This window comes from Dicentrarchus labrax, unplaced genomic scaffold (assembly GCF_905237075.1).
Source record: "Dicentrarchus labrax unplaced genomic scaffold, dlabrax2021, whole genome shotgun sequence".
In the NCBI taxonomy this organism is placed as follows: domain Eukaryota; kingdom Metazoa; phylum Chordata; class Actinopteri; family Moronidae; genus Dicentrarchus; species Dicentrarchus labrax.
Genome location: NW_026136834.1, coordinates 87,008 through 113,088, shown reverse-complemented (window position 1 = coordinate 113,088; position 26,081 = coordinate 87,008). Strand labels below are relative to the sequence as shown.

At 37.3% G+C, this 26,081-nt stretch overlaps 3 protein-coding genes across 5 annotated transcripts in view; all 3 read right to left on the bottom strand.

Annotated features, from left to right (window-relative positions):
* LOC127360031 (putative selection and upkeep of intraepithelial T-cells protein 1 homolog) overlaps window positions 1-1,737 on the bottom strand; it is a 31,954-nt gene extending 30,217 nt beyond the window's left edge. The window contains exon 1 of the mRNA XM_051394295.1: window positions 1,700-1,737. The gene's annotated coding sequence lies outside the window, so the exon portion shown is untranslated. The remainder of the gene's footprint in view (window positions 1-1,699) is intronic.
* An 876-nt stretch (window positions 1,738-2,613) lies between these two features.
* LOC127360029 (butyrophilin subfamily 3 member A2-like) lies at window positions 2,614-13,111 on the bottom strand. Its single transcript, XM_051394294.1, has 7 exons — window positions 13,065-13,111; window positions 12,395-12,491; window positions 11,838-12,191; window positions 11,638-11,663; window positions 3,521-3,776; window positions 3,324-3,410; window positions 2,614-2,972 (listed from the first exon to the last, which is right to left on the bottom strand). Exons 2-7 carry the CDS (start codon window positions 12,480-12,482, stop codon window positions 2,698-2,700), a joined length of 1,086 nt encoding a protein of 361 aa, XP_051250254.1. The 5' UTR covers window positions 12,483-12,491; window positions 13,065-13,111; the 3' UTR covers window positions 2,614-2,697.
* A 2,770-nt stretch (window positions 13,112-15,881) lies between these two features.
* LOC127360028 (butyrophilin subfamily 2 member A2) overlaps window positions 15,882-26,081 on the bottom strand; it is a 95,813-nt gene continuing 85,613 nt past the window's right edge. For all 3 annotated transcript variants that reach the window (XM_051394282.1, XM_051394283.1, XM_051394286.1), the window contains one exon: window positions 15,882-16,412. The gene's annotated coding sequence lies outside the window, so the exon portion shown is untranslated. The remainder of the gene's footprint in view (window positions 16,413-26,081) is intronic.

The following is a 26,081-nucleotide window of genomic DNA, read 5'->3' as shown; positions in this document are numbered from 1 at the left end:
GTTGTATAAGAATATTGTTAATATTGCACAATTAGGTGCTTTAAACAAAAACACTCAGTAAAGGATGTCAGCATTAAGGACACTTATTGCATTCACTGGAAAAATGGAACAATCTCCAGGACTTTTAGCAGCCATCCATGAGTCATACCCTCATATAGTAGATATCTCCCAGATACAGGTAGGGTTGGCACGGTTGTGTTGTAGTACGTTGCTACGGGCGATGTCGGCTAACTTGTCCAGACACTGGACGGTCTCATGTGTGTTTCCCTCACTGACACACAAACACACACACACACACACACACACACACACACAAAAAAACCTTTGTACTGACACTAGAATACGACCACTGATAAATTCATGGATGAACCAAAAACGACAGTTTGGTTTATGTTTTTTCACATCCAGCTGAGAAAGACTTTTAATTAACATTCAGGAGTTTTATTATGATAAAAAATCAACATGGGACTGTTTCACCAGCCAGAATTCTACTTTCAATAAACTTTTAGATTTTAGTTAACATAATTTCACTCTTTCCTGCTGGAACAGAGACTGTAGGAATTACAGGAACATTGATCCACAATGTTGAATTTCTACTTAAATACATATTACTTTGATGATGTGTGCAGAGATAAATATTGAAACTTATTGATCAGGTTAAGCTATAAATTGATGGTATAATTAATGGATATATTTGTTTAAAAGGAATTTTGCCATTTTCAAAATGTATTTTTTTTACATTTACACACATTCATTGTTGTCCAAAAACTGTTTGTGACCCATTTTCAATAGGAACTTGGTGCTGAGAGCCACTGACAGGAAATCAGGAAGTACTGAGAGACTAGGTCAGTCCCAGTCAATAGGGGGCCTCTCCTTCAATCTGTTTGCCTTCAGTTGAAACACACATCAGAAACATCAAAGTCCCAACTGGTTCATGGTCTAACAGAAGCAAATTCATACTTGTACTACAAAAGACACCAAGGATTTTATCTAATAGTAAAATAGTGACCTCTAGTGGACAATTGTGGAAGTGAAATCATGACTAAAACCAGACTACAACATAATTTACTGTACTCGAACCCTCCGATCCTAAATTTTGTTAATTATAGAGTTAATTATAACATTTTAAGTGTTGAGTGTGTACGTCAGTATCTATTGAATAAAAATTAGTATATTTATTATTTATTTATGAGTACAAATATTAACACGTTTTATCATTTAATCCCCAGCAAGATTAAATGTTTTGGGTTATTGGGTTAATTTTGCACATATTAAGCCAATAATTGACTTTTTAAAGTCTTTACAATGAATAAAGGTGAAATGAAGAGAGCCCTACAGTACATATAAACAGATTACACTTGATGGCGTCTGTACTGGTACAGGAACTGATGATCTGTCTATAAGGTGTGATACCAAAGGGAAGTGGACTAAATGCTCAGCAGATCTCATGGTGCAGAACGGTACTTATCACTGGATGTAGGGTAGTGCTGCGATATTGGAAAACTGGAGGGGATATACCAGTGACGGAGTGTCTGGACGAAATGGCTAAAACTTCCTATGTTGTAAACTGATAGATAGATACATAAAGATTTGTTTATAATGTCATGTTTTGTATATGTATAATTTGAGGTACTGTTTAAATTAACCTGGGGTATAATTTGATAACTTGATGACTGATAACAGACAGAGAGTGAGATACCTGTGATTGCCTTCTCGAAGCGTCTCCACACAGATGTTCTGCTTTAGACTGTTTGTGAACCTGGAGACGTGAGAGCAGCACACATTATAGGAGCATGAAGAGGAAGATGCAGTGACACTAATATTAAACCTTTATTTATCAGCAGGAGGCGCACTAACCTTTCTTTCTCGTATCAAGATCAGAAACTAAAGGAGCATCCTGTCACATCCACAGCTCCTTACAGGACAAATGATTTAGTTGTTGTACTCTACCTGTACTGAGTGTTTCTCTGTTTGTTACTGTTGCTGCGTTCATCTTCAGCTGTCAGTCAAACTAAAGGAGAGAGAGGCTGCCATAAACACAACAACCATCATCTGAAGTCCTCTTGGATTTCTGCAGCTTGTGTTGTCTGTTATTTCTAATATCTTTCATTGTTGTGTGCTACTATCTGCTGCTCAAACAGACCTTCTGCTCCAGTAGGAAGATCAAACTTTCCTGTTCCATAAGATACAATGAAGGCTGCAGGTAAACTGTTCTGTTACAGTCTGAGGTTGCTGAAATTATCTGAACACACTTCATACATCCATGAAGACTGTGTGATGTGGCTGAAAACTCAAGAAAATACCAGTAAGTGGACCTTGAGTGGGAACTGTTTGGTAGAACTATTTCAATATTATTTCTCTTTAACTTTTAAACCAACAGTCAGCCTAGCCAAGTCAGACAACAAGAAGCTTTATTTAACGTTTCATGATGACAATGAGGCAAATAAAAGCAGGCAATTAGAATAATATGAAAACAAAAACAAAACAAACAATAAAAGGTTATAAAGCTTACAGTTAACAGTTAACATAAGGGGCTAAGCTCACTGAACTGCTGCAGACCCCTGTGCAACTGCATCATCTGCATATACAGAGGTTATGCTGATGGTAGAGCAGGGAAAAGATGGAGAATATCCTCCAGTGTCACAATGAATTCCTCCTCGTTCTCGGTCACTACAGGAGGTTTTTAGTCCACGTCGTTCAACGCTGCGTCTCTCTGTGTTTTAAAGTGTCTTCAGTGTTATTTCCTGCTCCTGATGTTTCCTCTGTCTGTGATCTCTGAACTCTGTCCAGTTGCTCTCTCTGGTCCTCCTGTTGCTGATTTCCCTCCACTAAGAGCTGGAGTTGAGCTGCATTCATATTTACATTATGCTTCTGGACCTTTGGCTTTACTTCGACCATTAACAGTTCCTCTTTCACACCATGTGTTACATCTCCTTCCAGTTCAGTTTCATTCCTCTGGTTCTTCTTTCTGCCTGTGAACCCACAGAAACAGGAAAGTGTTGAAGTTGTTGTGTTCATGTGTTTTTGTCTAATCAATGAATGAGTGTTAAAGTGAGAAAACTACACAAGCAGAACAAAAATATGATAATTGAACTGGAATATTTTTAACATCACAGTGACTTTCATAAACAGAACATTTCCAAATGAGAGAAAGCTTTTGAAAGAAACACATTTTCTTTTATTTCCTCCATTTTCCCCAAATTTCCTGCAGTGAAGATCATTTCAGACTGTTTGCTTAGTTACTGTTGTTATGCCTGTATGTATGTCAATAAAGAGCTCTGACAGTAACTTGGAATAAAAAGGAAAATAAATATGTGACTTACATTTCATCAGAGTGACAATGACGAACAGAAGGGCAGTAATGTTAAAAAGATGGATGATGATCCAAATCCAATCAGGAGACCACAGAACTGTGAATAAATCAGATGAAAAGATAGAAGAGAGAACAGAATGACATTATTGAATCAAACTAGAGCTCAACAGTGACAATATGTTTAATATATTTAGAGCTCTTTATAACCTGGAACATAGATGTGTGTCTCTCTGGTCTGGTTGATGTCCTTCTGTTGGACTCTACAGGTGAAGATGTTGCTGTGTCTCTTCTCCACAGTCACTCTGCTGCTGACAGTATAGAGGTCATCAGGACCTCTGACTGTCTCTGTAGGTCCAGCAGAGAGGAGGTTTCCCTCACCGTCCAGCCAGACCACCTCAGGCTCTGGATACCAGCCTTTAGACTCACACTGTAAAACTACACTTCCACTGTTACTGGAGACAACCTTTATGATGGGAGTGGAGACACCACCTGATGAGAAGAGAGGAGGAATATCAAACAGTGGATTCGGATCCAACAAATAACTTACAGCACTGTTTTCTTTGTGTCTTATCATGGCTGCTTACTTCTAATATAAAGTTACATTACTGATCATTGCAGTCAGCAGAAATGTGTAATTCATCATCTTCAGAAAGTCTGACTTACCAACAGTGAGTTGGATGGAAGCTTCCTTCAACATTGATCGAAGGATGCAAAAGTATTTTCCTGCATCAGAGACTTTCACTTTGAAGATTTTCATGGAGACGTTTCCATTCTGCAGTTCATCCTCAAACAGTCTCGTTCGGTAAACATAAGATGGATTTTGTGTTTCATACTTCAGTCGTCCATCTCGGTGAACATGGATGTACTTTGGGTCTAAACCAGGTCTGGTCCACTCCACTGTCTCAAAACTGGCACTAATTGGAGGATCAAGGTAACATGGTAGAATGACATCATCACCAGCCAGGGCTACGATTGGTTGATGTGAACAAATCAACTCTGACTGCTCTGCAACACAAACTAAAGAACAAACAAGAAACAGTAGTATAGTTATAATACATGTCATCAGACTGAATGGATTCATTTTTACTTTCTAAAAGTAAGAAAACATTTAATAAAACTGCATCAAAAACAAAGACAATCGACCGCTGGAGCCTCAAATTCTACCTGCTACAAATAATTATCAAAATTATAATTGTCATCATGTTAGCATGTTAGCATTACCATTAAGCTTATGTATGACTGTATAATCGCATAGTGAATTTCTTTCATTGACAGTAATGAATAAATTAGTTTTGATGTGAATGATTACGATGTCAGTGATTTTTTGGTCACAAACACATCAATGTGTTATTGGAGTGTTTTGTGTGGAAATACCTTCAAAAGACTTTATTAGACACATTAAAACACTGCAGGTCCTGAAGTCCATCACTGCACAGCATTGTAGACTCCTGAAAATAAATAATGTTTTATTATTAATAATAATAAAACATCCTTTAGTCTGGTTGTTCTAAAAATCACAAATAAAACAATTGTCTTTACTCAGTGGTACATGAGGTTGAACAGGGTAGAAACTCTGGAGTTAATTTGAGTTTATCTCTGGTTTCACTGTCTCTTGCTGCTGTTTCAGTCCTGTGCGATCTGTTTTTCTTTGACTCTCTGAGGGGACTTGGTATGTTACATGTATTTCTTTATCTGATCTATTCATTCTTAAACCAACAGATGAAGCAAACGGTTTTAAAGGAGGGTGGGTTGTAATGGAAGCACTATGCTCTGACTGTGTTTTCATCAGGTGGGAGGGCTCTTCAACTCTGTTTTTTTGTAACCAGTCAAATAATGTCTGAATGTTGGGAATCTAATGTTCAAGCTTTTTCTCTCAAACTGTATGTTTGTACTTCTGAAGATATTCTGTCTGTTTTAAAAATATTGAATTTTGTGGACAGGAAATTAACTGTTAATTATTGAAAACAACTGTAACATTTATCCTTTAACTGTTGATAGTAGTTCATCCTAAAGGTAGATTAATGATTAAATGAGTAAAATAATGACCTCATGAACTACTGACACCGCATATGTTGACAAAATATAATTTGAATTTATAACCCTTTAGACACTACTATGTATTTTGTGGTAGTGATTCATTTACTGACTGTAAGAGTTTTAGGTTTCTATAAAAGATTTGTAAATCAATGTGTAACAGTGGGGCATCCTGGTAGCTCACCTGGTGGATCTGGCACCCCATTAACCAAAGCTGAGTCCTTGCTGCAGTGGTCATGGGTTCAACATCTCTCTCTCTCTCTCTCTCTCTCTCTCTCTCTCTCTCTCTCTCTCTCTCTCTCTCTCTCTCTCTCTCTCTCTCTCTCTCTCTCTCTCTCTCTCTCTCTCTCTCTCTCTCTCTCTCTCTCTGTCAGTATGAAATACAGGCATGTGTGAAACATCCAAAACACACACATCAAAGTTTTCCTGGAGTGTTTTGTGTGGAAATACCTTCAAAAGTCAGTATCAGACACATTAAAACACTGCAGGTCCTGAATCTGTCATCCATCACTGGACAGCATTGTAGAATCCTGCAAATGAAGTCAAAACCTTTAGCCTGGTTGTTCAAAAAACACAAATGAAACAAATGTCTTCCCTTGTTGGAAACTCTGCTGTATTTCACTTTATCTATTCTTCATCTTTCTGTCTCAGTGAACCATCAGTATGAACTTGTTTTTCTTTCACCTTCATCTGAAACATGCACGTACTTGTGGAAAATCCATCAAATAGTGCCTGAATTTTCCTTGAAGGGAATCTTATGTTGTATGAGCTGTTTCTGTTCTTCTCCTCCTACAGTCTGTTTGTATGTCTTTAAAATGTTATTGACATTTTAACACCTTAGTGTGTTATTGGAGGGTGAGAGTCCTGAAATAGAGAAATTCAGCAGCAGTCAACTTTATCTCGGCCATTTCTGCACAAATGAGGCTGCACAACAAAAATCATGTCTCAGTGAGACAAAGAGTAATGTAACATATGCATCCTTTAAAGCATTAAACTGCCCTCACATGTTAACTCCTCAATAAATTCACAAGAAATTAACTGTTAATTATTGATAAGAAGTGTAACATTTATCCTTTAACTGTTAATAGTACTTCATCCTGAAAGTAGATTATTGATTAAATGAGTAAAATACTGATTAAGGACTATGTATTCTGTGGTAGTGCTTCATTTACTGACTGTAAGTATGTAAGAGTACCTCTTCCTCCACGCCTGAACTATAAAGCACAGACAGGCAGTGTTACACTTGTAATGTCGAGAGTCCAATTTATATAAATTTATATATTTATATATTGTTTAAGTCAACAGAATAACCTGCACATTATATTGTATGTTATATGTTATAAGAGTCAAAGAATGTGGAATTATGAACATTTAACATTAAAAAGCAACTCTTACCTGCAGGTTGAAGAATGAAAACTCAGTCACTCATGTTGTGCTGTTCCCATCCTGACAGGAAATAAAGAAGAACTTCACTGATGCATAAACAAGGGGAGGATGATAAGATGAAGCACTAAATGTGTTATAACATGCAGGCAGACAAAAGAAACCAACATCCTGGATTTGGAGAAGCAGTGGAGAAATACATTACATGAATTCTAGTTTTACATTCACACCCACTCAAACTAATGTGTTTAGTTTATACCGGTAACAAGACAAATCAATAAAATATTCCTTTAAAAACGTTATTATATTGCAATAATGAATGAAAAGAGCAATAAAGTCTTTTATGTTTTCTCTCAATGGAATCCTTCATAGCTGCATTATCACAATATTACAGTAGTACATTCAATACAGGCAGTATTATCTCAACTGTATCAGGTAAAAGTAGCTGATAACTTCAGTAGCTGTTTGCTTGTGTTACATGTCAGTCTTCTGTGTCTTTATTTAATGTAGATCGACCAGCGTTTCTCAAACCTAATGAACAACAAAGCAACTTGTGTTAATTCAGCTTTTCCATCATGTTAAAACCAATTTGACCTCAACAGATTATTAAACCAACGGTAGTTTGACTACATTCCACTAACAAATCAGATAAAACAAGATACTGACTGTGTATGGGTTGAAGTAAAAGTCCCTCTTAAAATGAAAGAAATACAGCTTTACATGTCTCTTATTTACAATGTCACACCGTGAGACAGTCCCAGTACAGACAGACAGACAGTTCACATTGTACCTGTGTCTTCTGAGAGAGAGAGAGAGAGACAGACAGACAGAGAGAGAGAGAGAGATTGTATAATAATATTGTTAATTTTGCACAATTAGGTGCTTTAAACAAAAACACTCAGTAAAGGATGTCAGCATTAAGGACACTTATTGCATTCACTGGAAAAATGGAACAATCTCCAGGACTTTTAGCAGCCATCCATGAGCCATACCCTCATATAGTAGATATCTCCCAGATACAGGTAGGGTTGGCACGGTTGTGTTGTAGTCCGTTGCTACGGGCGATGTCGGCTAACTTGTCCAGACACTGGACGGTCTCATGTGTGTTTCCATTACTGACACACACACACACACACACACACACACACACACACACACACACACACACACACACACACACACACACACACACAAAAAAAAAACCCTTTGTACTGACACTAGAATACGACCACTGATAAATTCATGGATGAACCAAAAACGACAGTTTGGTTTATGTTTTTTTCACATCCAGCTGAGAAAGACTTTTAATTAACATTCAGGAGTTTTATTATGATAAAAAATCAACATGGGACTGTTTCACCAGCCAGAATTCTACTTTCAATAAACTTTTAGATTTTAGTTAACATAATTTCACTCTTTCCTGCTGGAACAGAGACTGTAGGAATTACAGGAACATTGATCCACAATGTTGAATTTCTACTTAAATACATATTACTTTGATGATGTGTGCAGAGATAAATATTGAAACTTATTGATCAGGTTAAGCTATAAATTGATGGTATAAGTAATGGATATATTTGTTTAAAAGGAATTTTGCCATTTTCAAAATGTTTTTTTTTTACATTTACACACATTCATTGTTGTCCAAAAAACTGTTTGTGACCCATTTTCAATGACTGATATCTTCAGTAGGAACTTGGTGCTGAGAGCCACTGACAGGAAATCAGGAAGTACTGAGAGACTAGGTCAGTCCCAGTCAATAGGAGGCCTCTCCTTCAATCTGTTTGTCTTCAGCTGAAACACACATCTGTAACATCAAAGTCCCAACTGGTTCATGGTCTAACAGAAGCAAATTCATACTTGTACTACAAAAGACACCAAGGATTTTATTTGATAGTAAAATAGTGACCTCTAGTGGACAATTGTGGAAGTGAAATCATGACTAAAACCACATTACAAAATAATTTACTGTACTCGAACCCTCCGATCCTAAATTGTGGGGCTGAGTTTATTATAACATTTTAAGTGTTGAGCGAGTACGTCAGTTTTTAATAACAAAAAAATTGGTATATTTATGAGGACAGGTATTGACACATTTTACTAGTTTATGAAATCATCCCCAGCAAAATAATTATTTTTTTTGGATTATTGGGTTAATTTTGCACATATTAAGCCAATAATTGACTTTTTAAAGTCTTTACAATGAATAAAGGTGAAATGAAGAGAGCCCTACAGTACATATAAACAGATTACACTTGATGGCGTCTGTGCTGGTACAGGAACTGATGATCTGTCTATAAGGTGTGATACCAAAGGGAAGTGGACTAAATGCTCAGCAGATCTCATGGTGCAGAACGGTACTTATCACTGGATGTAGGGTAGTGCTGCGATATTGGAAAACTAGAGTGGATATACCAGTGATGGAGTGTCTTGACGAAATGGCTAAAACTTCCTATGTTATAAACTGATTAATAGCTACTTGAAGATTTGGGGCCCTTATGCTACAGCAACGTAATGTGCTGAAGACTTGCACCCCTTCCTACAACGATATAATGTCAGGTTTTTTATATGTATAATTGGAGGTACTGTTTTACATAACCTGGATTATAATTTGATAACTTGATGAACGATAACACACAGAGAGTGAGATACCTGTGATTGCCTTCTCAAGGCGTCTCCACACAGATGTTCTGCTTTACACTGTTTGTGAACCTGGAGACGTGAGAGCAGCACACATTATAGGAGCATGAAGAGGAAGATGCAGTGACACTAATATTGAACCTTTATTTATCAGCAGGGGGCGCACTAACCTTTCTTTCTAGTATCAAGATCAGAAACTAAAGGAGCATCCTGTCACATCCACAGCTCCTTACAGGACAAATGATTTAGTTGTTGTACTCTACCTGTACTGAGTATTTCTCTGTTTGTTCCTGTTGCTGCGTTCATCTTCAGCTGTCAGTCAAACTAAAGGAGAGAGAGGCTGCCATAAACACAACAACCATCATCTGAAGTCCTCTTGGATTTCTGCAGCTCGTGTTGTCTGTTATTTCTAATATCTTTCATTGTTGTGTGCTACTATCTGCTGCTCAAACAGACCTTCTGCTCCAGGAGGAAGATCAAACTTTCCTGTTCCATAAAATACAATGAAGGCTGCAGGTAAACTGTTCTGTTACAGTCTGAGGTTGCTGAAATTATCTGAACACACTTCATACATCCATGAAGACTGTGTGATGTGGCTGAAAACTCAAGAAAATACCAGTAAGTGGACCTTGAGTGGGAACTGTTTGGTAAAACTATTTCAATATTATTTTCTCTTTAACTTTTAAGCCAACAGTCAGCCAAGCCAAGTCAGACAACAAGAAGCTTTATTTAACGTTTCATGATGACAATGAGTCAAATAAAAGCAGGCAACTAGAATAATATGAAAACAAAAACAAAACAAACAATAAAAGGTTATAAAGCTTACAGTTCACAGTTAACATTAGGGGCTAAGTTCACTGAACTGCTGCAGGCCCCTGTGCAACTGCATCATCTGCATATACAGAAGTTATGCTGCTGGTAGAGCAGGAAAAGATGGAGAATATCCTCCGGTGTCACAATGATTTCCTCCTCGTTCTCGGTCACTACAGGAGGTTTTTAGTCCACGTCGTTCAACGCTGCATCTCTCTGTGTTTTAAAGTGTCTTCAGTGTTATTTCCTGCTCCTGATGTTTCCTCTGACTGCGACCTCTGAACTCTGTTCAGTTGCTCTCTCTGGTCCTCTTGTTGCTGATTTCCCTCCACTAAGAGCTGGAGCTGCACTGCATTCACATTTACATTATGCTTCTGGACCTTTGGCTTTACTTCAACCATTAACATTGACTGTTTCACAACATGTGTTACATCTCCTTCCAGTTTAATTAAAGTCATCTGGATCTTCTTTGTGTCTGTGAACCAACAGAAACAGGAAAGTGTTGAAGTTGTTGTGTTGGTGTGTTTATGTCTAATCAATGAATGAGTGTTAAAGTGAGAAAACAACACAAGCAGAACAAAAATATGAAAATTGAACTGGAATATTTTTAACATTTAATTCAATTCAATGTATATAGTGCCAATTCATAACAGAAGTTATCTCAGGACACTTTTCAAATAGAGCAGGTCTAGACTGAACTCCTTATAGCATTATTTACAGAGACCCAACAGTACCACCATGAGCAAGAGTTTACAGAGGGAGAGAGACAGAGACAGAAAGACAGAGAGACATCACAGTGACTTTCATAAACAGAACATTTCCAAATGAGAGAAAACTTTTGAAAGCAACACATTTTCTTTTATTTCCCCCATTTTCCTCAAATTTCCTGCAGTGAAGATCATTTCAGACTGTTTGCTTAGTTACTGTTGTTATGCCTGTATGTATGTCAATAAAGAGCTCTGACAGTAACTTGGAATAAAAAAGGAAAATAAATATGTGACTTACATTTTATCAGCATGTTGAAAATGAGCAGCACAATAATGCAAAGAGGAATGAAGATGATCCAAAAAATCAAATAAATAGGAGACTGAACTGTGAATAAACAAGATTAAAGGTAGAAGAGAGAACAGAATGACATTATTGAATCAAACTAGAGCTCAACAGTGACAATGTGTTTAATATATTTAGAGCTCTTTATAACCTGGAACATAGATGTGTGTCTCTCTGGTCTGGTTGATGTCCTTCTGTTGGACTCTACAGGTGAAGTTGTTGCTGTGTCTCTTCTCCACAGTCACTCTGCTGCTGACAGTATAGAGGTCATCAGGACCTCTGACTGTCTCTGTAGGTCCAGCAGAGAGGAGGTTTCCCTCACCGTCCAGCCAGACCACCTCAGGCTCTGGATACCAGCCTTTAGACTCACACTGTAAAACTACACTTCTACTGTTATTGGAGACAACCTCTATGATGGGAGTGGAGACGACACCTGATGAGAAGAGAGGAGGAATTTTAAACAGTGGATTCAGATCCAACAAATAACTTACAGCACTGTTTTCTTTGTGTCTTATCATGGCTGCTTACTTCTAATATAAAGTTACATTACTGATCTTTGCAGTCAGCAGAAATGTGTAATTCATCATCTTCAGAAAGTCTGACTTACCAACAGTGAGTTGGATGGAAGCTTTCTTTTGCATTGATCGAAGGGTGCAAAAGTATTTTCCTGCATCAGAGATTTTCACTCTGAAGATTTTCATGGAGACGTTTCCATTCTGCAGTTCATCCACAAACAGTCTCGTTCGGAGATAATAAGATGGATTTTGAGTTTCAAACATCAGTCGTCCATCTTGGTGAACATGGATGTACTTTGGGTCTAAACGAGGTCTGGTCCACACCACTGTCTCAGAACTGGCACTGATTGGAGGATCAAGGTAACATGGTAGAATGACATCATCACCAGCCAGGGCTACGATTGGTTGATGTGAACAAATCAACTCTGACTGCTCTGCAACGCAAACTAAATAACAAACAAGAAACAGTAGTATAGTTATAATACATGTCATCAGACTGAATGGATTCATTTTTACTTTCTAAAAGTAAGAAAACATTTAATAAAACTGCATCAAAACTAAATCCTAAATATTGTCACACACACACACACACACACACACACACACACACACTCAATGTGTTACTGGACTGTTTCTATGTGTAAATTACCTGTTAAACACTGTGTTAGAAGAATGATGAAAACCCTGCCGGTCCTGAAGGACAGTCCATCACAGAGCTCTGTCTTTGGATACAGCATTGTAGACTCCTGAATATAAAGAAAGACACAAACCTTTAGTCTGCTTGTTTAAAATAAAATAATAAATAAATAAAAACAAATGTATTTAGTGGAAAATGAGGTTGAACAGGGTAGAAACTCTAGAGTTTATTTTAGTTTCTGTTTGGTTTGGTGTTTTTGTGATCTGTTGTTCTCACATGCTCATCTAACTTCCTCATGGACTGTCAACTACAAACCCGCAGTCACATGCTGTTGTCATCACATAGATATAGCCTACTAGTGGAAACAATTAATACCAGATATTATGTGTGATATACATTTTCTTTTCTTAATCTTTCTGAACATCGTTTTTCCTTTAAAAATAGAGTTCAAAGCTTTCAATAAAAGGTTTGTAAAATAAATGATAACAATATAAAAATACAGACTCAGTGTCTACGTAACAGTGTGAGTCCACTTTATATAGACTATAATGATATCACAATAAACAACAAAGAGTTTGTCCATAAAATAATCTGCACATTGTGATAACAGTCAAAGAATGAAATGATGACAAATCCAACATTTAACATTCAAGTTTTACTTTAAAAAGAAACTCTGACTTACAGCGTGATGGATGCAAACTCTCCACTGTGATGTTGTTCTGTTCTTAATCTGACAGGAAATGAGGATGTACAATGACTTTATGAAATTTCAGGCAGTTTCAATCTGGCTTTGAGTTCCTCTATTGATTTCTCCACAGAGTTGCTGAGTTCAGTCAGTATTATTTAACCACAGGGTGTAACTGAACATTGACTGAATGACTAATAATCAGGTTGTTAGAGTAGTTTTCATATAAAGTTTAGTCCTGTTCATACTGTGTTTACAGACATTACAACTTCTTCCTGCACAGAAACATATTTAAAAAGATTGCCTTCTTTCTCATGACTCTTGTAGCTGCATTGATAAACTCAGAGTTCATTGAACCAGTTAACAACCAGCTTTATGAGACCACTTATCAGGATCACCAATGTGAAGACAGGTACCACAAAGAGAGCCACACTGAGTTCAACTGGATTCATGATACAACTTTATAAAACAGATTATTCAGCATTGTCAATGAAAGAGAGTCTGAGTTAGTGGAACTTGTTCTGTGAGACCAGGTTCAGCTGAATGGAGGAGGGGACGATGTTAAAGAGTCCTCTGTGCGGTCAGACAACATCCAGAATGTGCTGAGTGATGAATAAACAACACAAATGAAACCAAGGCTCTGCCACAAAACAAGAAAAGAGGAAACATTTTTCTCTCCTGCTACCACACGTCACAAGTTCGAAGTAACACCAAACACAAAATTATACAATCTAATATAATCTATATAATCTAACTCGCAAGATTTGATTAAACTGTCTATGTGTACTTCTGTTTGCACACTCGCTGGCCTTGAATTGCCCCTTGAGGGACAACTAAGGTATTTTGAGTTGAATATCAGTCTATGACACCCCTTCATATAGAATTAAAATAAAAATACTATTTCTGTTTTTACAAATCTATTTTCTTTGGCACAAAATTATGAGAAAGGTCAAAGGTGCCTGAATATGTGTGTGAAGGGTTCATAAGCAGGGCAGCAGCATTTATTTGATAAGATGTTAGTTATGGAAACTTGAATGTCGAAGTGGCCCTCCTGTGAGAGGACAGCACCAGCAGTCTTATGGAAGTCTTACAAAGAGGAATCATGAGTGATCAGTTCCTCTTCACTAAATACAGAATAATCAGAATCAGAAACCAGTGAAAAGAATGATTCCCAAATATACACGAAAAAGTTTTATTGAATTATATATTTACATATTTACACACAATAATGAAACCAAAAATAACTCTTTGATAATAAAGGTTGCTGACTCCTGATCTGTGCACATATTTTGATCCAGTAACATCAATCAGTTTGTTTTACTGTATGAAGAACTCTTTAAAGCTGCCTTTCTGTATGAATTGTGTCTCTTGCTGTATTATAAGGGCGTCCTCTCTGTGTCCATCTTCTTCATTCTCTGAAGTATCCTCTCCAACTCCTCTGTCTCCTCCATTTTCACACCGACTCCTGACTCCTTTCTGTCTTTCTACTGATGTCACTTTTGTTTTTCTTGGTTTTCTGTCTTTTGTATCTTATTTGTTTGTTCTGTCTCTCTCTTTCTCCTGTTCATTCCAGATGTGTACAGTCCTTTATTTCTTCCTCCTGAAGTTTTCTCTGTTGGTCTGCACTCTCTCTGTCTTCCCCAGTTGCTCTCTGGTTCTCCAGTTCTTCAGTTTGTACAGACAATCCAGATAACTCTAGACTCTCTGTCTCAGTGTTTCTTTTGTCTTTCTTCATGCAGACTGTGTGCAAACAGAAGAAGAAATCTATTAATGTGTTCATACAGTTTTTTCCTTACAGAAACAAAAAACTTGTGAAAATGATGAAACTAAAGAAGCAGAACAGAAATATGATGGTTGAGTTGAAAATGAAAGGAGAAAAGACATTTACTTTCATTACAGCTGTGATAATATCAAAAGATTTCATTCCAACGTGAGAATTGAAGCTCTTGAGCCTCCTTCTTTTCTTCTCAGTCCTCATATTAGTGATGGTCAGTGTTCCTGCACTGCAGTATTTGTTACACTGATCCCAGCCTCCTCTGTAACAGCACCCAGAACAACCAGTAAGAGTCACCAGTTCACTGACAAACACATACACATGGGAACAACAGTTGTGCTGAATGATGCCGAACCAAAACAGACGACAAGATATCAGCACATGTTCAGCTGTCCATATTTACCACAGTGGTAACCGAGGGCTGAATCCCAACAAATACCAACCTTAGAGTTGCTTTAAAGACAGCCTGTGGTGTTTCTGACCTCTGTAAGTGCTGTGAAACAATGTCTTCATCAGTGGCTCTCTGTTTGTGTTACCTTGTGATCTACAGGTGGCAGCAAACGCAGCAATGGACCTGCAAAGGCAGGAAGACGATTGAACTGTTGTCTGTGTAGAATAAAACTCCACAGGACACCTTTCAGGTTTTTTTCCAGTCAGTGTTGATTTTAATCTGACTTTACATTGTTAAGTGTTCATGAATTGTTTTACTTTGTCTTCTCTCTGTTGTATCATGGCTGCTTACTTCTAATACAAAGTCCTCATAGTGTCTGAACCTGGAGACGTGAGAGCAGCACACATTATAGGAGCATGAAGAGGAAGATGCAGTGACACTAATATTGAACCTTTATTTATCAGCAGGGGGCGCACTAACCTTTCTTTCTAATATGAGAGAGCTTAAAGTGGGTGTAAAGGTTTCTGTTCAATAAGGAGTCACCCTGTGTTTTATTACATTGTTAAATTACTTTAAAGGTTCCAGATGTAAAGTCAGATAGTGTCTGAATTACTGACAGTGTTAAAAATGACCACAATGACATAATAAATGAGAGTATGATCTATTGATAGTTTTAATAGTGTTGAGTACAGTAAAGCTTTAATTTGACTTACAGACAGCAGTTAATGAATCATAAATACAGAAAAGTGCAGAAATAAATGCTAAAATGTGAACAGAGGTTAATGCCAAGATCAGTTTTTTCATTGTCACTAAAACCAGAAACTAAAGCAGCATCCTGTCACATCCACAGCTCCTTACAGGACAAATCTCAACCAGCACAAATACAAATAATCTACTAAAATAAACTCATACAGCTTGAGTAAAACAATAAAAACAATAAAAGGTTAAATTAATATAAAGTGAACAGTTCTGTGTTTAAACAGATGAGAATGGATGATGATGATAATAATGAATATTAAACACAGTCACAGCGTTTTGTACACAACCTGTTGACATTTTACAAAACAGTTCAGATTCTTTTAAAGTGCTAAAGTGGGAACTTTGATACAATCCATGAAATGAAAGCAGGAATCTTCAGTCACAGCTCATATCTTAGACTGGACACCAACATCATTAAGATCTCCCTTCTTCACTGAGTGTCTGCAGCCTTTTCACTGGCTCAAAGACAACACCTGCTCACATAGACTGAAAACAAAGTCACAATGGATAGATTGTAAACTAGGAAGACAAACAACATCATCATTCTCTGTCAGCGTGATGGTAGAGCAGGAAAAGATGGAGAATATCCTCCAGTGTCACAATGATTTCCTCCTCGTTCTCGGTCACTACAGGAGGTTTTTAGTCCACATCGTTCAACACTGCGTCTCTCTGTGTTTTAAAGTGTCTTCAGTGTTATTTCCTGCTCCTGATGGTTCCTCTGTCTGTGATCTCTGAACTCTGTCCAGTTGCTCTCTCTGGTCCTCCTGTTGCTGATTTCCCTTTACTAAGAGCTGGAGTTGAGCTGCATTCATATTTACATTATGCTTCTGGACCTTTGGCTTTACTTCGACCATTAACATTGCCTCTTTCACACCATGTGTTACATCTCCTTCCAGAGTCCTCAAGATCCTCTTTGTGCCTGTGAGCCAACAGAAACCGGAAAGTGTTGAAGTTGTTGTGTTCATGTGTTTTCGTCTAATCAATGAATGAGTGTTAAAGTGAGAAAACGACACAAGCAGAACAAAAATATGATAATTGAACTGGAATATTTTTAACATCACAGTGACTTTCATAAACAGAACATTTCCAAATGAGAGAAAGCTTTTGAAAGCAACACATTTTCTTTTATTTCCTCCATTTTCCCCAAATTTCCTGCAGTGAAGATCATTTCAGACTGTTTGCTTAGTTACTGTTGTTATGCCTGTATGTATGTCAATAAAGAGCTCTGACAGGAACTTGGAATAAAAAAGGAAAATAAATATGTGACTTACATATTATCAGAGTGATAATGAACAGCACAATAATACAAACAGGAATAATGATGATGATCCGAATCCGATCAGAAGATGACTGAACTGTGAATGAATCAGAAGAAAAGATAGAAGAGAGAACAGAATGACATTATTGAATCAAACTAGAGCTCAACAGTGACAATATGTTTAATATATTTAGAGCTCTTTATAACCTGGAACATAGATGTGTGTCTCTCTGGTCTGGTTGATGTCCTTCTGTTGGACTCTACAGGTGAAGTTGTTGCTGTGTCTCTTCTCCACAGTCACTCTGCTGCTGACAGTATAGAGGTCATCAGGACCTCTGACTGTCTCTGTAGGTCCAGCAGAGAGGAGGTTTCCCTCACCGTCCAGCCAGACCACCTCAGGCTCTGGATACCAGCCTTTAGACTCACACTGTAAAACTACTCTTCTACTGTTATTGGAGACAACCTCTATGATGGGAGTGGAGACGACACCTGATGAGAAGAGAGGAGGAATTTCAAACAGTGGATTCAGATCCAACAAATAACTTCCAGCACTGTTTTCTTTGTGTCTTATCATGGCTGCTTGCTTCTAATATAAAATTACATTACTGATCTTTGCAGTCAGCAGAAATGTGTAATTCATCATCTTCAGAAAGTCTGACTTACCAACAGTGAGTTGGATGGAAGCTTTCTTCAACATTGGTTCAAGGATGCAAAAGTATTTTCCTGCATCAGAGATTTTCACTCTGAAGATTTTCATGGAGACGTTTCCATTCTGCAGTTCATCCACAAACAGTCTCGTTCGGTAAAAATAAGATGGATTTTGAGTTTCAAACATCAGTCGTCCATCTCGGTGAAAATGGATGTACTTTGGGTCTAAACCAGGTCTGGTCCACACCACTGTCTCAGAACTGGCACTGATTGGAGGATCAAGGTAACATGGTAGAATGACATCATCACCAGCCAGGGCTACGATTGGTTGATGTGAACAAATCAACTCTGACTGCTCTGCAACGCAAACTAAAGAACAAACAAGAAACAGTAGTATAGTTATAATACATGTCATCAGACTGAATGGATTCATTTTTATTCATATTACTTTCTAAAAGTAAGAAAACATTTAATTAAAAAGCATGAAATCATAAACATTGTTCTAAAACTGCACCAAAAACAAAGAAAATCGACCGCTGCAGCCTCAGAGCAACCAGTGTGACTGTAGACTGTGTTACTGTTTTGTGTGCAAATTACCTTTAAAAGTCAGTATTAGAAGAATTATAAAGGACAGTCTGTCACTGGGCAACATCCTTTAGTCTGGTTGTTCTAAAAAACACAAATAAAACAAATGTCTTTACTCTCTACTTAACACACAGCTGCTTCCACTGAAGTTGTGATAGAGCGTCACTTCAGGAAAAAGTGATCAATAACTCTTTCAATGTATGTTTGCATTAAGATTGACTGTGTATCTAAATGCATCCTTTAAAGCATCAAACTGCCCTCACGTGTTAACTCCTCAATCATTTCACAGGAAATTAACTGTTAATTATTAAAAAGAACTGTAACATTTATCCTTTAACTGTTAATAGTACTTCATCCTGAAAGTAGATCATTGATTAAATGAGTAAAATACTGATTAAGGACTATGTATTTTGTTTTAGTGCTTCATTTACTGACTGTAAGAGTTCTTCCTCCTCCACTAATAAAAAAAAAAAAAATTCTAAACAGCTTTCTATAAAATATTTGTAAATCAATGTGTAACAGTGGGGCATCCTGGTAGCTCACCTGGTGGATCTGGCACCCCATTTACCAAAACTGAGTCCTTGCTGCAGTGGACATGGACTTAACATCTCTCTCTCTCTCTCTCTCTCTCTCTCTCTCTCTCTCTCTCTCTCTCTCTCTCTCTCTCTCTCAGTATAAAAATATAGACATACTACATGTGTGAAACATCCAAAACACACACACACACACACATCAAAATGTTCCTGGAGTGTTTTGTGTGGAAATACCTTCAAAAGTCAGTATCAGACACATTAAAACATTGCAGGTCCTGAAGGACAGTCCATCACTGGACAGCATTGTAGACTCCTGAAAATAAAATAAAAAACCCAAACAAAACAAATGTCTTCCCTTGTTGGAAACTCGGCTGTATTTCACTTTATCTTTTTTTCATCTTTCTGTCTCAGGGGATCACTATCAACTTGTTTTTCTTTCACCTTTATCTGAAACCAGATCTAAACATTCACGTACTTGTGGAAAATCAGTCAAATAGTGCCTGAATGTCCATGAAGGGAATCTTGTGTCGTATGAGCTTTTTCTGTTCTTCTCCTCCTACAGTCTGGTTGTATATTTGAAGACATTTTGTCTGTCTTAAAAATATCAATGTTATTGACATTTTAACACCTTAGTGTGTTATTGGAGGGTGAGAGTTTCAGCAGCAGTCAATTTTATCTCAGCCCTTTCTGCACAAATGAGGCTGCACAACAAAAATAATCATGTTTCAGTAAGAAAAAGAGGTCATATTTCTTTCTGTTTGGTGTTTTGATTTTCCCATTATTTCACAGTTAGAGCACAAGTAGTTCATATAATTTTATAACTTTTACTGTTATTCCTCTCTTTCAGAGTTCATAGTTATGTCTCAAATGCAACCTGAGTTTTACAAATGCGACATCCTTACATTGCTTTTGCACCACAGCAATAATCAACAGAGCACCGTTTGAGAATCATCTGAAATACCATCAGGAATCAGTGGCCCCAAAAGATCAGCCAAAGGTCCCTCAAAAGCCCCCAGTGGTCCCTCATTTAGTGGTGCCTTATTTAAGCTGCCTACCGTTGCTGCATCCTCTGCAACCCACCTCCACCCCAGCTCGTCCTTTTATGTTTTATCTGATTTAATTAATGTTATTTCTGTTGTCATTGAAGCCTGCTCTGTCCTGTACCCTGAGGGGTCCTTGCTGCTGCTCTCCTTGTCTTAAGTTTTTCACATGTGCACGTGGAAGGGCAGAGAGGTCCCAGAACAGATCCATAGCGCCAAATATCACATTCTGCATTTGGAAATAAGTTCTCTTTTGACAAAAGTGGTCCTGACTGAAGTGTAACATATGCATCATTTAAAGCAATAAACTGCCCTTATATGTTAACCTGTCGTAATTTCACAGCTAATTAACAATTTATCTGTTAATAGTACTTCATTATGAATGAGGATTATTGATTAAATTAGTAAAATGCTGATCAGGGATTATTTTACTTTAAAAAACAATTCTTACCTGCAGGGTGAAGAATGCAAACTGGATCAGTCATGTTGTGCTGTTCACACTCTGAAGGCAATGAAGAAGAATGTCCCTGATGCATACAGGAGGGGAGGGTCATAAAAAGTTAAACAGCCTGAAACGTTAAAAACGTGTTAGAACATGCAGACAGACAACAAATGAAACTAATATTAAGAGACGTTGGAGAACCAGTGGATAAATACACTCATTTCATTCACATCCACTCAAACTAATGTGTTTAGTTTATACTGGTAACAACAATCAATAAAATATTCCTTTAAAAACTTTATTATATTGCAATAATTAATGAAAATAGAAATAAAGCCTTTTATGTTTTCTCTCAATGGAATCCTTCATAGCTGCATTATCACAATATTACAGTAGTACATTCAATACAGGCAGTATTATCTCAACTGTATCAGGTAAAAGTAGCTGATAACTTCAGTAGCTGTTTGCTTGTGTTACATGTCAGTCTTCTGTGTCTTTATTTAATGTAGATCAACCAGCGTTTCTCAAACCTAATGAACAACAAAGCAACTTGTGTTAATTCATCTTTATTTCCATCATGTTTGTGAGTTTAAATGTATTTGACCTCAACAGATTATTCAACCAAAGTTTAGTTAGTTTGACTACAACACACTAATTTAATTTAACAAGTTTAACAAGTCAGATAAGACAGAGGTACTGACTGTGTATGGGAAATGAAGGAAATACAACTTTACATGTCTCTTATTTACAATGTCAAACATTTGTCTGTTAACAAGGTAATACAGTTATATCAAAAGGGACAGACACACACAGACACACACACACACACACACACACACACACACACACACACCTTAAAGTGGCCATTTGTTGATTTAGATTGTACACACTCTGTACTCCCTACTGTTTAAAAGGTGTTACAGAAAGCCCCACGGTAAGTGTAGAAATGTGTAAGGACAGCAGTCCTCTACCAGGACAGACAGGAAAAAACAGAACAAAATGGTGATGGTGATGATGATGAGGGTTGAAGTGATGGCTGATTGAAGATAGCAGACTTCATGTGAATCATTCTAAAGTTCTGAAAATGAGAATAAATTGACTCAATTCACTCTAAAATCAGAGTCAGAAATACTTTAATAAGGGGGAGAAACAAGAGGAGAAATATCTCAATCATAACTGAACGCAGTGTAACCAGTGTAATGATTCAGACCTTTGTTGAACACAGTGGTGGTTTTACTGTTCATATTTTCTTTTATTTCCTCCATTTTCCCCAAATTTCCTGCAGTGAAGATCATTTTTGTTTAGTTACTGTTGTTATGCCTGTATGTATGTCAATAAAGAGCTCTGACAATAACTTGGTATAAAAAAAGAAAATATATATGTGACTTACATTTTATTAGCACATTGTAAATGAGCAGCGCAGTGATGCAAAGTAAAATGAAGATGATCCAAATCCAATAAAAAGACTGAACTGTGAATGAATCAGATGAAAAGATAGAAGAGAGAACAGAATGACATTATTGAATCAAACTAGAGCTTAACAGTGACAATATGTTTAATATATTTAGAGCTCTTTATAACCTGGAACATAGATGTGTGTCTCTCTGGTCTGGTTGATGTCCTTCTGTTGGACTCTACAGGTGAAGTTGTTGCTGTGTCTCTTCTCCATAGTCACTCTGCTGCTGACAGTATAGAGGTCATCAGGACCTCTGACTGTCTCTGTAGGTCCAGCAGAGAGGAGGTTTCCCCTCACCGTCCAGCCAGACCACCTCAGGCTCTGGATACCAGCCTTTAGACTCACACTGTAGAACTACTCTTCTACTGTTATTGGAGAGAACCTCTATGATGGGAGTGGAGACGACACCTGATGAGAAGAGAGGAGGAATTTCAAACAGTGGATTCAGATCCAACAAATAACTTACAGCACTGTTTTCTTTGTGTCTTATCATGGCTGCTTACTTCTAATATAAAGTTACATTACTGATCTTTGCAGTCAGCAGAAATGTGTAATTCATCATCTTCAGAAAGTCTGACTTACCAACAGTGAGTTGGATGGAAGCTTTCTTAAACATTGATCGAAGGAAGCAAAAGTATTTTCCTGCATCAGAGATTTTCACTCTGAAGATTTTCATGGAGACATTTCCATTCTGCAGTTCATCCACAAACAGTCTCGTTCTGAGATAATAAGATGGATTTTGAATTCGATACACAGGTTGTCCATCAAGGTGAAAATGGATGTACTTTGGGTCTTATCCATGTCTAGTCCACACCACTGTCTCAGAACTGGCACTGATTGGAGGTTTAAGGTAACATGGTAGAATGACATCATCACCAGCCAGGGCTACGATTGGTTGATGTGAACAAATCAACTCTGACTGCTCTGCAACGCAAACTAAAGAACAAACAAGAAACAGTAGTATAGTTATAATACATGTCATCAGACTAAATGGATTCATTTTTACTTTCTAAAAGTAAGAAAACATTTAATAAAACTGCATCAAAACAATAAAAACACTCAAAATACAGAAATAATAGACAAATCTCTTTTTCTAATTCTCTCTTCTTCCTCTTAAAATGAAGTTTTTTGTGTGTTGCTCATGGTGGGAACTGTTGTGTCTCTAAATAACTTCATAAGGAGACTAAAGAGCCTCACAGAGCTGGCAGTGTGCTGGAGTCTCACATTGTAAAATCATATAGGAAGTTGGTGTTATTGTCAATAAAGTAACGCATTAGGAAATTACAGTGTCATTGATTTTATTACATCTTCTCACCAAGTTGTTACAAAAATAGATAGATAGGAGGGACTGGAAGGTTTTGTCTTGGTCAGAAACTGAGTTGGTCTTCTGCTTTCCAACACACACACACACACACACACACACACACACACACACACACACACACACACACAAACACACACATACACACACACACACACACACACACACACACACACACACAAACACACACATACACACACACACACACACACACACACACACACACACAGAATAATGTGTTACTGTTTTGTGTGTAAATTACCTGTCAAATACTGTATTAGAAGAATAATGAAAAACACAACTATGTAGTTTCTGAATGACAGTCCATGTTGCTCTATCTTTGGATACAGCATTGTAGACTCCTGGAAATAAAAAGCACAAAACCTTTAGTCTGCGTGTTTAAAAAAAACCAAACCAAACAAATAGGTTGAACAGGGGAGAAACTCAAGTTAATTTTAGTTTTTCTTGTCTCATAGCTCAGAGAGCGCTTTGGCTCGGGTACGAGACTCTTTTCTTGCAAGAGTTAAAGTCAATAACACAAGAGGAGAAAAACTACCAAATAAAAAATAACGAAAGTGTCCAAATATTTGGAATCAGTTCATTTTGGGAGATATTGTGGTCACTAGTTCAGTCAAATCGGATGAAACAGACATTTCCTGTTGATTTTGGCAGGTAAAACATAAATATCATTTGCATTAAACAAAATAGCAGCAGGTTGTTTTTACAGGATAAGTTGAATAGACGGTAGTTCTATGTTACATTACATTAATTTAAACACAAAGTATTGATCTTATTTGTTTTTATTTAGTGAATTCATGGTATAAGTGGGATAATGCCCTTCCAGGTGTCCATTGTAGGACCTTGTCCTTGTCTTCCTCTACAAGAGACGCTTTATCCGTCTCTTAATTCAACAATCATCATATTATTTTGATTCTGTTTACCAGGAGAGTTCAGAAAGGCCTCTTTCCTTGACCCCTTTGAGCCAGGAGGGGAGGTGAGACTTTGGCGCTGAGCAGTCTCCTACCAAGGGAGTCTGGTTTCTTTCAGATTCACAGATGGGATGTCTAGGTGTCAATCTTCCTATCCTCTTTCACAGAACAATGACTCCTCCACAGATCAGAACCACCCTCGACACCCAGGTTCTGGATCCAAGCATCTGGAGTTAGGAAACCGTTGTTTTCTTACAAGAGATGTGTGATAATTTAAATGCCTTTTTAGTTGTAAATCATGATAGGAGGGCCATGTAATGTGTTTGCATCTCCTTTTGATCTAATAGACTCACCCCAGAAGAGAACAGACCCTCCTTTCCCCCTCTTTAAGGTGATTTAGGAGATTTGCTAGCAATGACATTCCCATCTACATAGCAGTAACAACATTTGCACTGATATAGATTTAGTTCTGTTGGAGTATTGAGGTAAAATTTCATCTTCTCAAAATTAACAGATTTCCATCCAGCATGAGAAGGTCGCACATTTTATGTTTTCCTTGTTTCCATCTTCAGGTTAAATCAAATTGTGTGTATCATGTGTGTAAAATGTCTGAATGTTTGGAGCCACAGTGCCACCTTTGGTAAGTTCTGGTAGAGTTAAACCGGACTTTGTTTTATAGATTGTGTTTATTGCAAATAGTAAATGCCTGACACATAATTGTTATAACAAGGATTAAGCTAGCACTGTATGAAATATGTACAATCCATCAGTATTGCTTTATATGCATGTTTAATGATTTTAACCAGCTCTACTTTTTATTTTATATTATGTTAAAACATGTGAACTATGTATTAAGTCATGGTGGGTTCTGTGAACGGTGAATTATGATCTTGAAACTTTAAAATATGATAAGAGTTATTAAAGTTACGTGAGTTCAAAACAGAGGAAGTGACGCGCGGTCAGCTCCTCTCCAGTTACGTCATTCCCTCTCTTCTGCTCTTATAAACTTCGTTCTTTTCTTCTGTCTAAGATCCATTCGCTTTTTACTCTCATTCTTACTTTTAATTTCTGTACTTTACTTCGTTTGCGACACGTGTTGAATTTTTCCTCAAGTAATAACTTGCGGTGCTGAAGTACTTTTATTTTGAAAGCTCAAGACACGAACGATTTTCTTCTTTTATATTTTTGTAGTCTTATATATATCGTCAAGTATTGTCGCCTGATTCACAGAAAGTGAATTTAATCTAATTCTTGGACGATGGAGAATTCTCCAGCCCAGCGTTTCATCCTCCAGTTATTTTCAAACAAGAAGCTGAATGAGTTTACAATCAAAGCTGAAGACCAACCACTCTAAGACATTCATCATCAGCCAAATTGATTTGATCAGATTCGTGGAATACTTTCCTCCAGATTATTCCAGTAGATAAACAACGGAGGTGGTGTCCCATTTACGAGTGTATTATTAATCACCAGTGATTAATTACCTTCATTATTAAGAAAGGGAACCCCTTACACCATAATCAGGAATTAATGGACTTCATGGAGGCAAACACACCACGTTGGGAATTATCCCTCAACATAAACAACACAGAACATTTCTCCATAAAACAATCTGCACATTGTTATAATGGTCAAAGATTATGAAATTATCAAGTTTTATTTATAAGTTTTACTTTAAAAAATGAACTCTTACCTGTAGAATGAGGAATGCAAACTCTCCACTGTGATGTTGGTTCTCTCTGACATGAATAAAGTACTCTGTCAGCTGTCTGACGACAGAAACAGTTCACTGTAGCTTCATTAAGACCCTCTGCAGTAAAAACCACAAACTCAGTCTGTGTCAGAGTCCTGTCTTACCCCGAGTATGATGTCTTTGAA

Excerpts from the sequence above, each read along its gene's own strand:
- LOC127360029 (XM_051394294.1), bottom strand. The coding sequence starts at position 12,482 with ATGCTGTATCCAAAGACAGAGCTCTGTGATGGACTGTCCTTCAGGACC. Across the intron at positions 12,192-12,394 it reads TCTAACACAGTGTTTAACAG|TTTGCGTTGCAGAGCAGTCA; the intron begins GTAATTTACACA and ends TTTGTTATTTAG. Across the intron at positions 3,411-3,520 it reads GACACACATCTATGTTCCAG|TTCTGTGGTCTCCTGATTGG; the intron begins GTTATAAAGAGC and ends ATTTATTCACAG.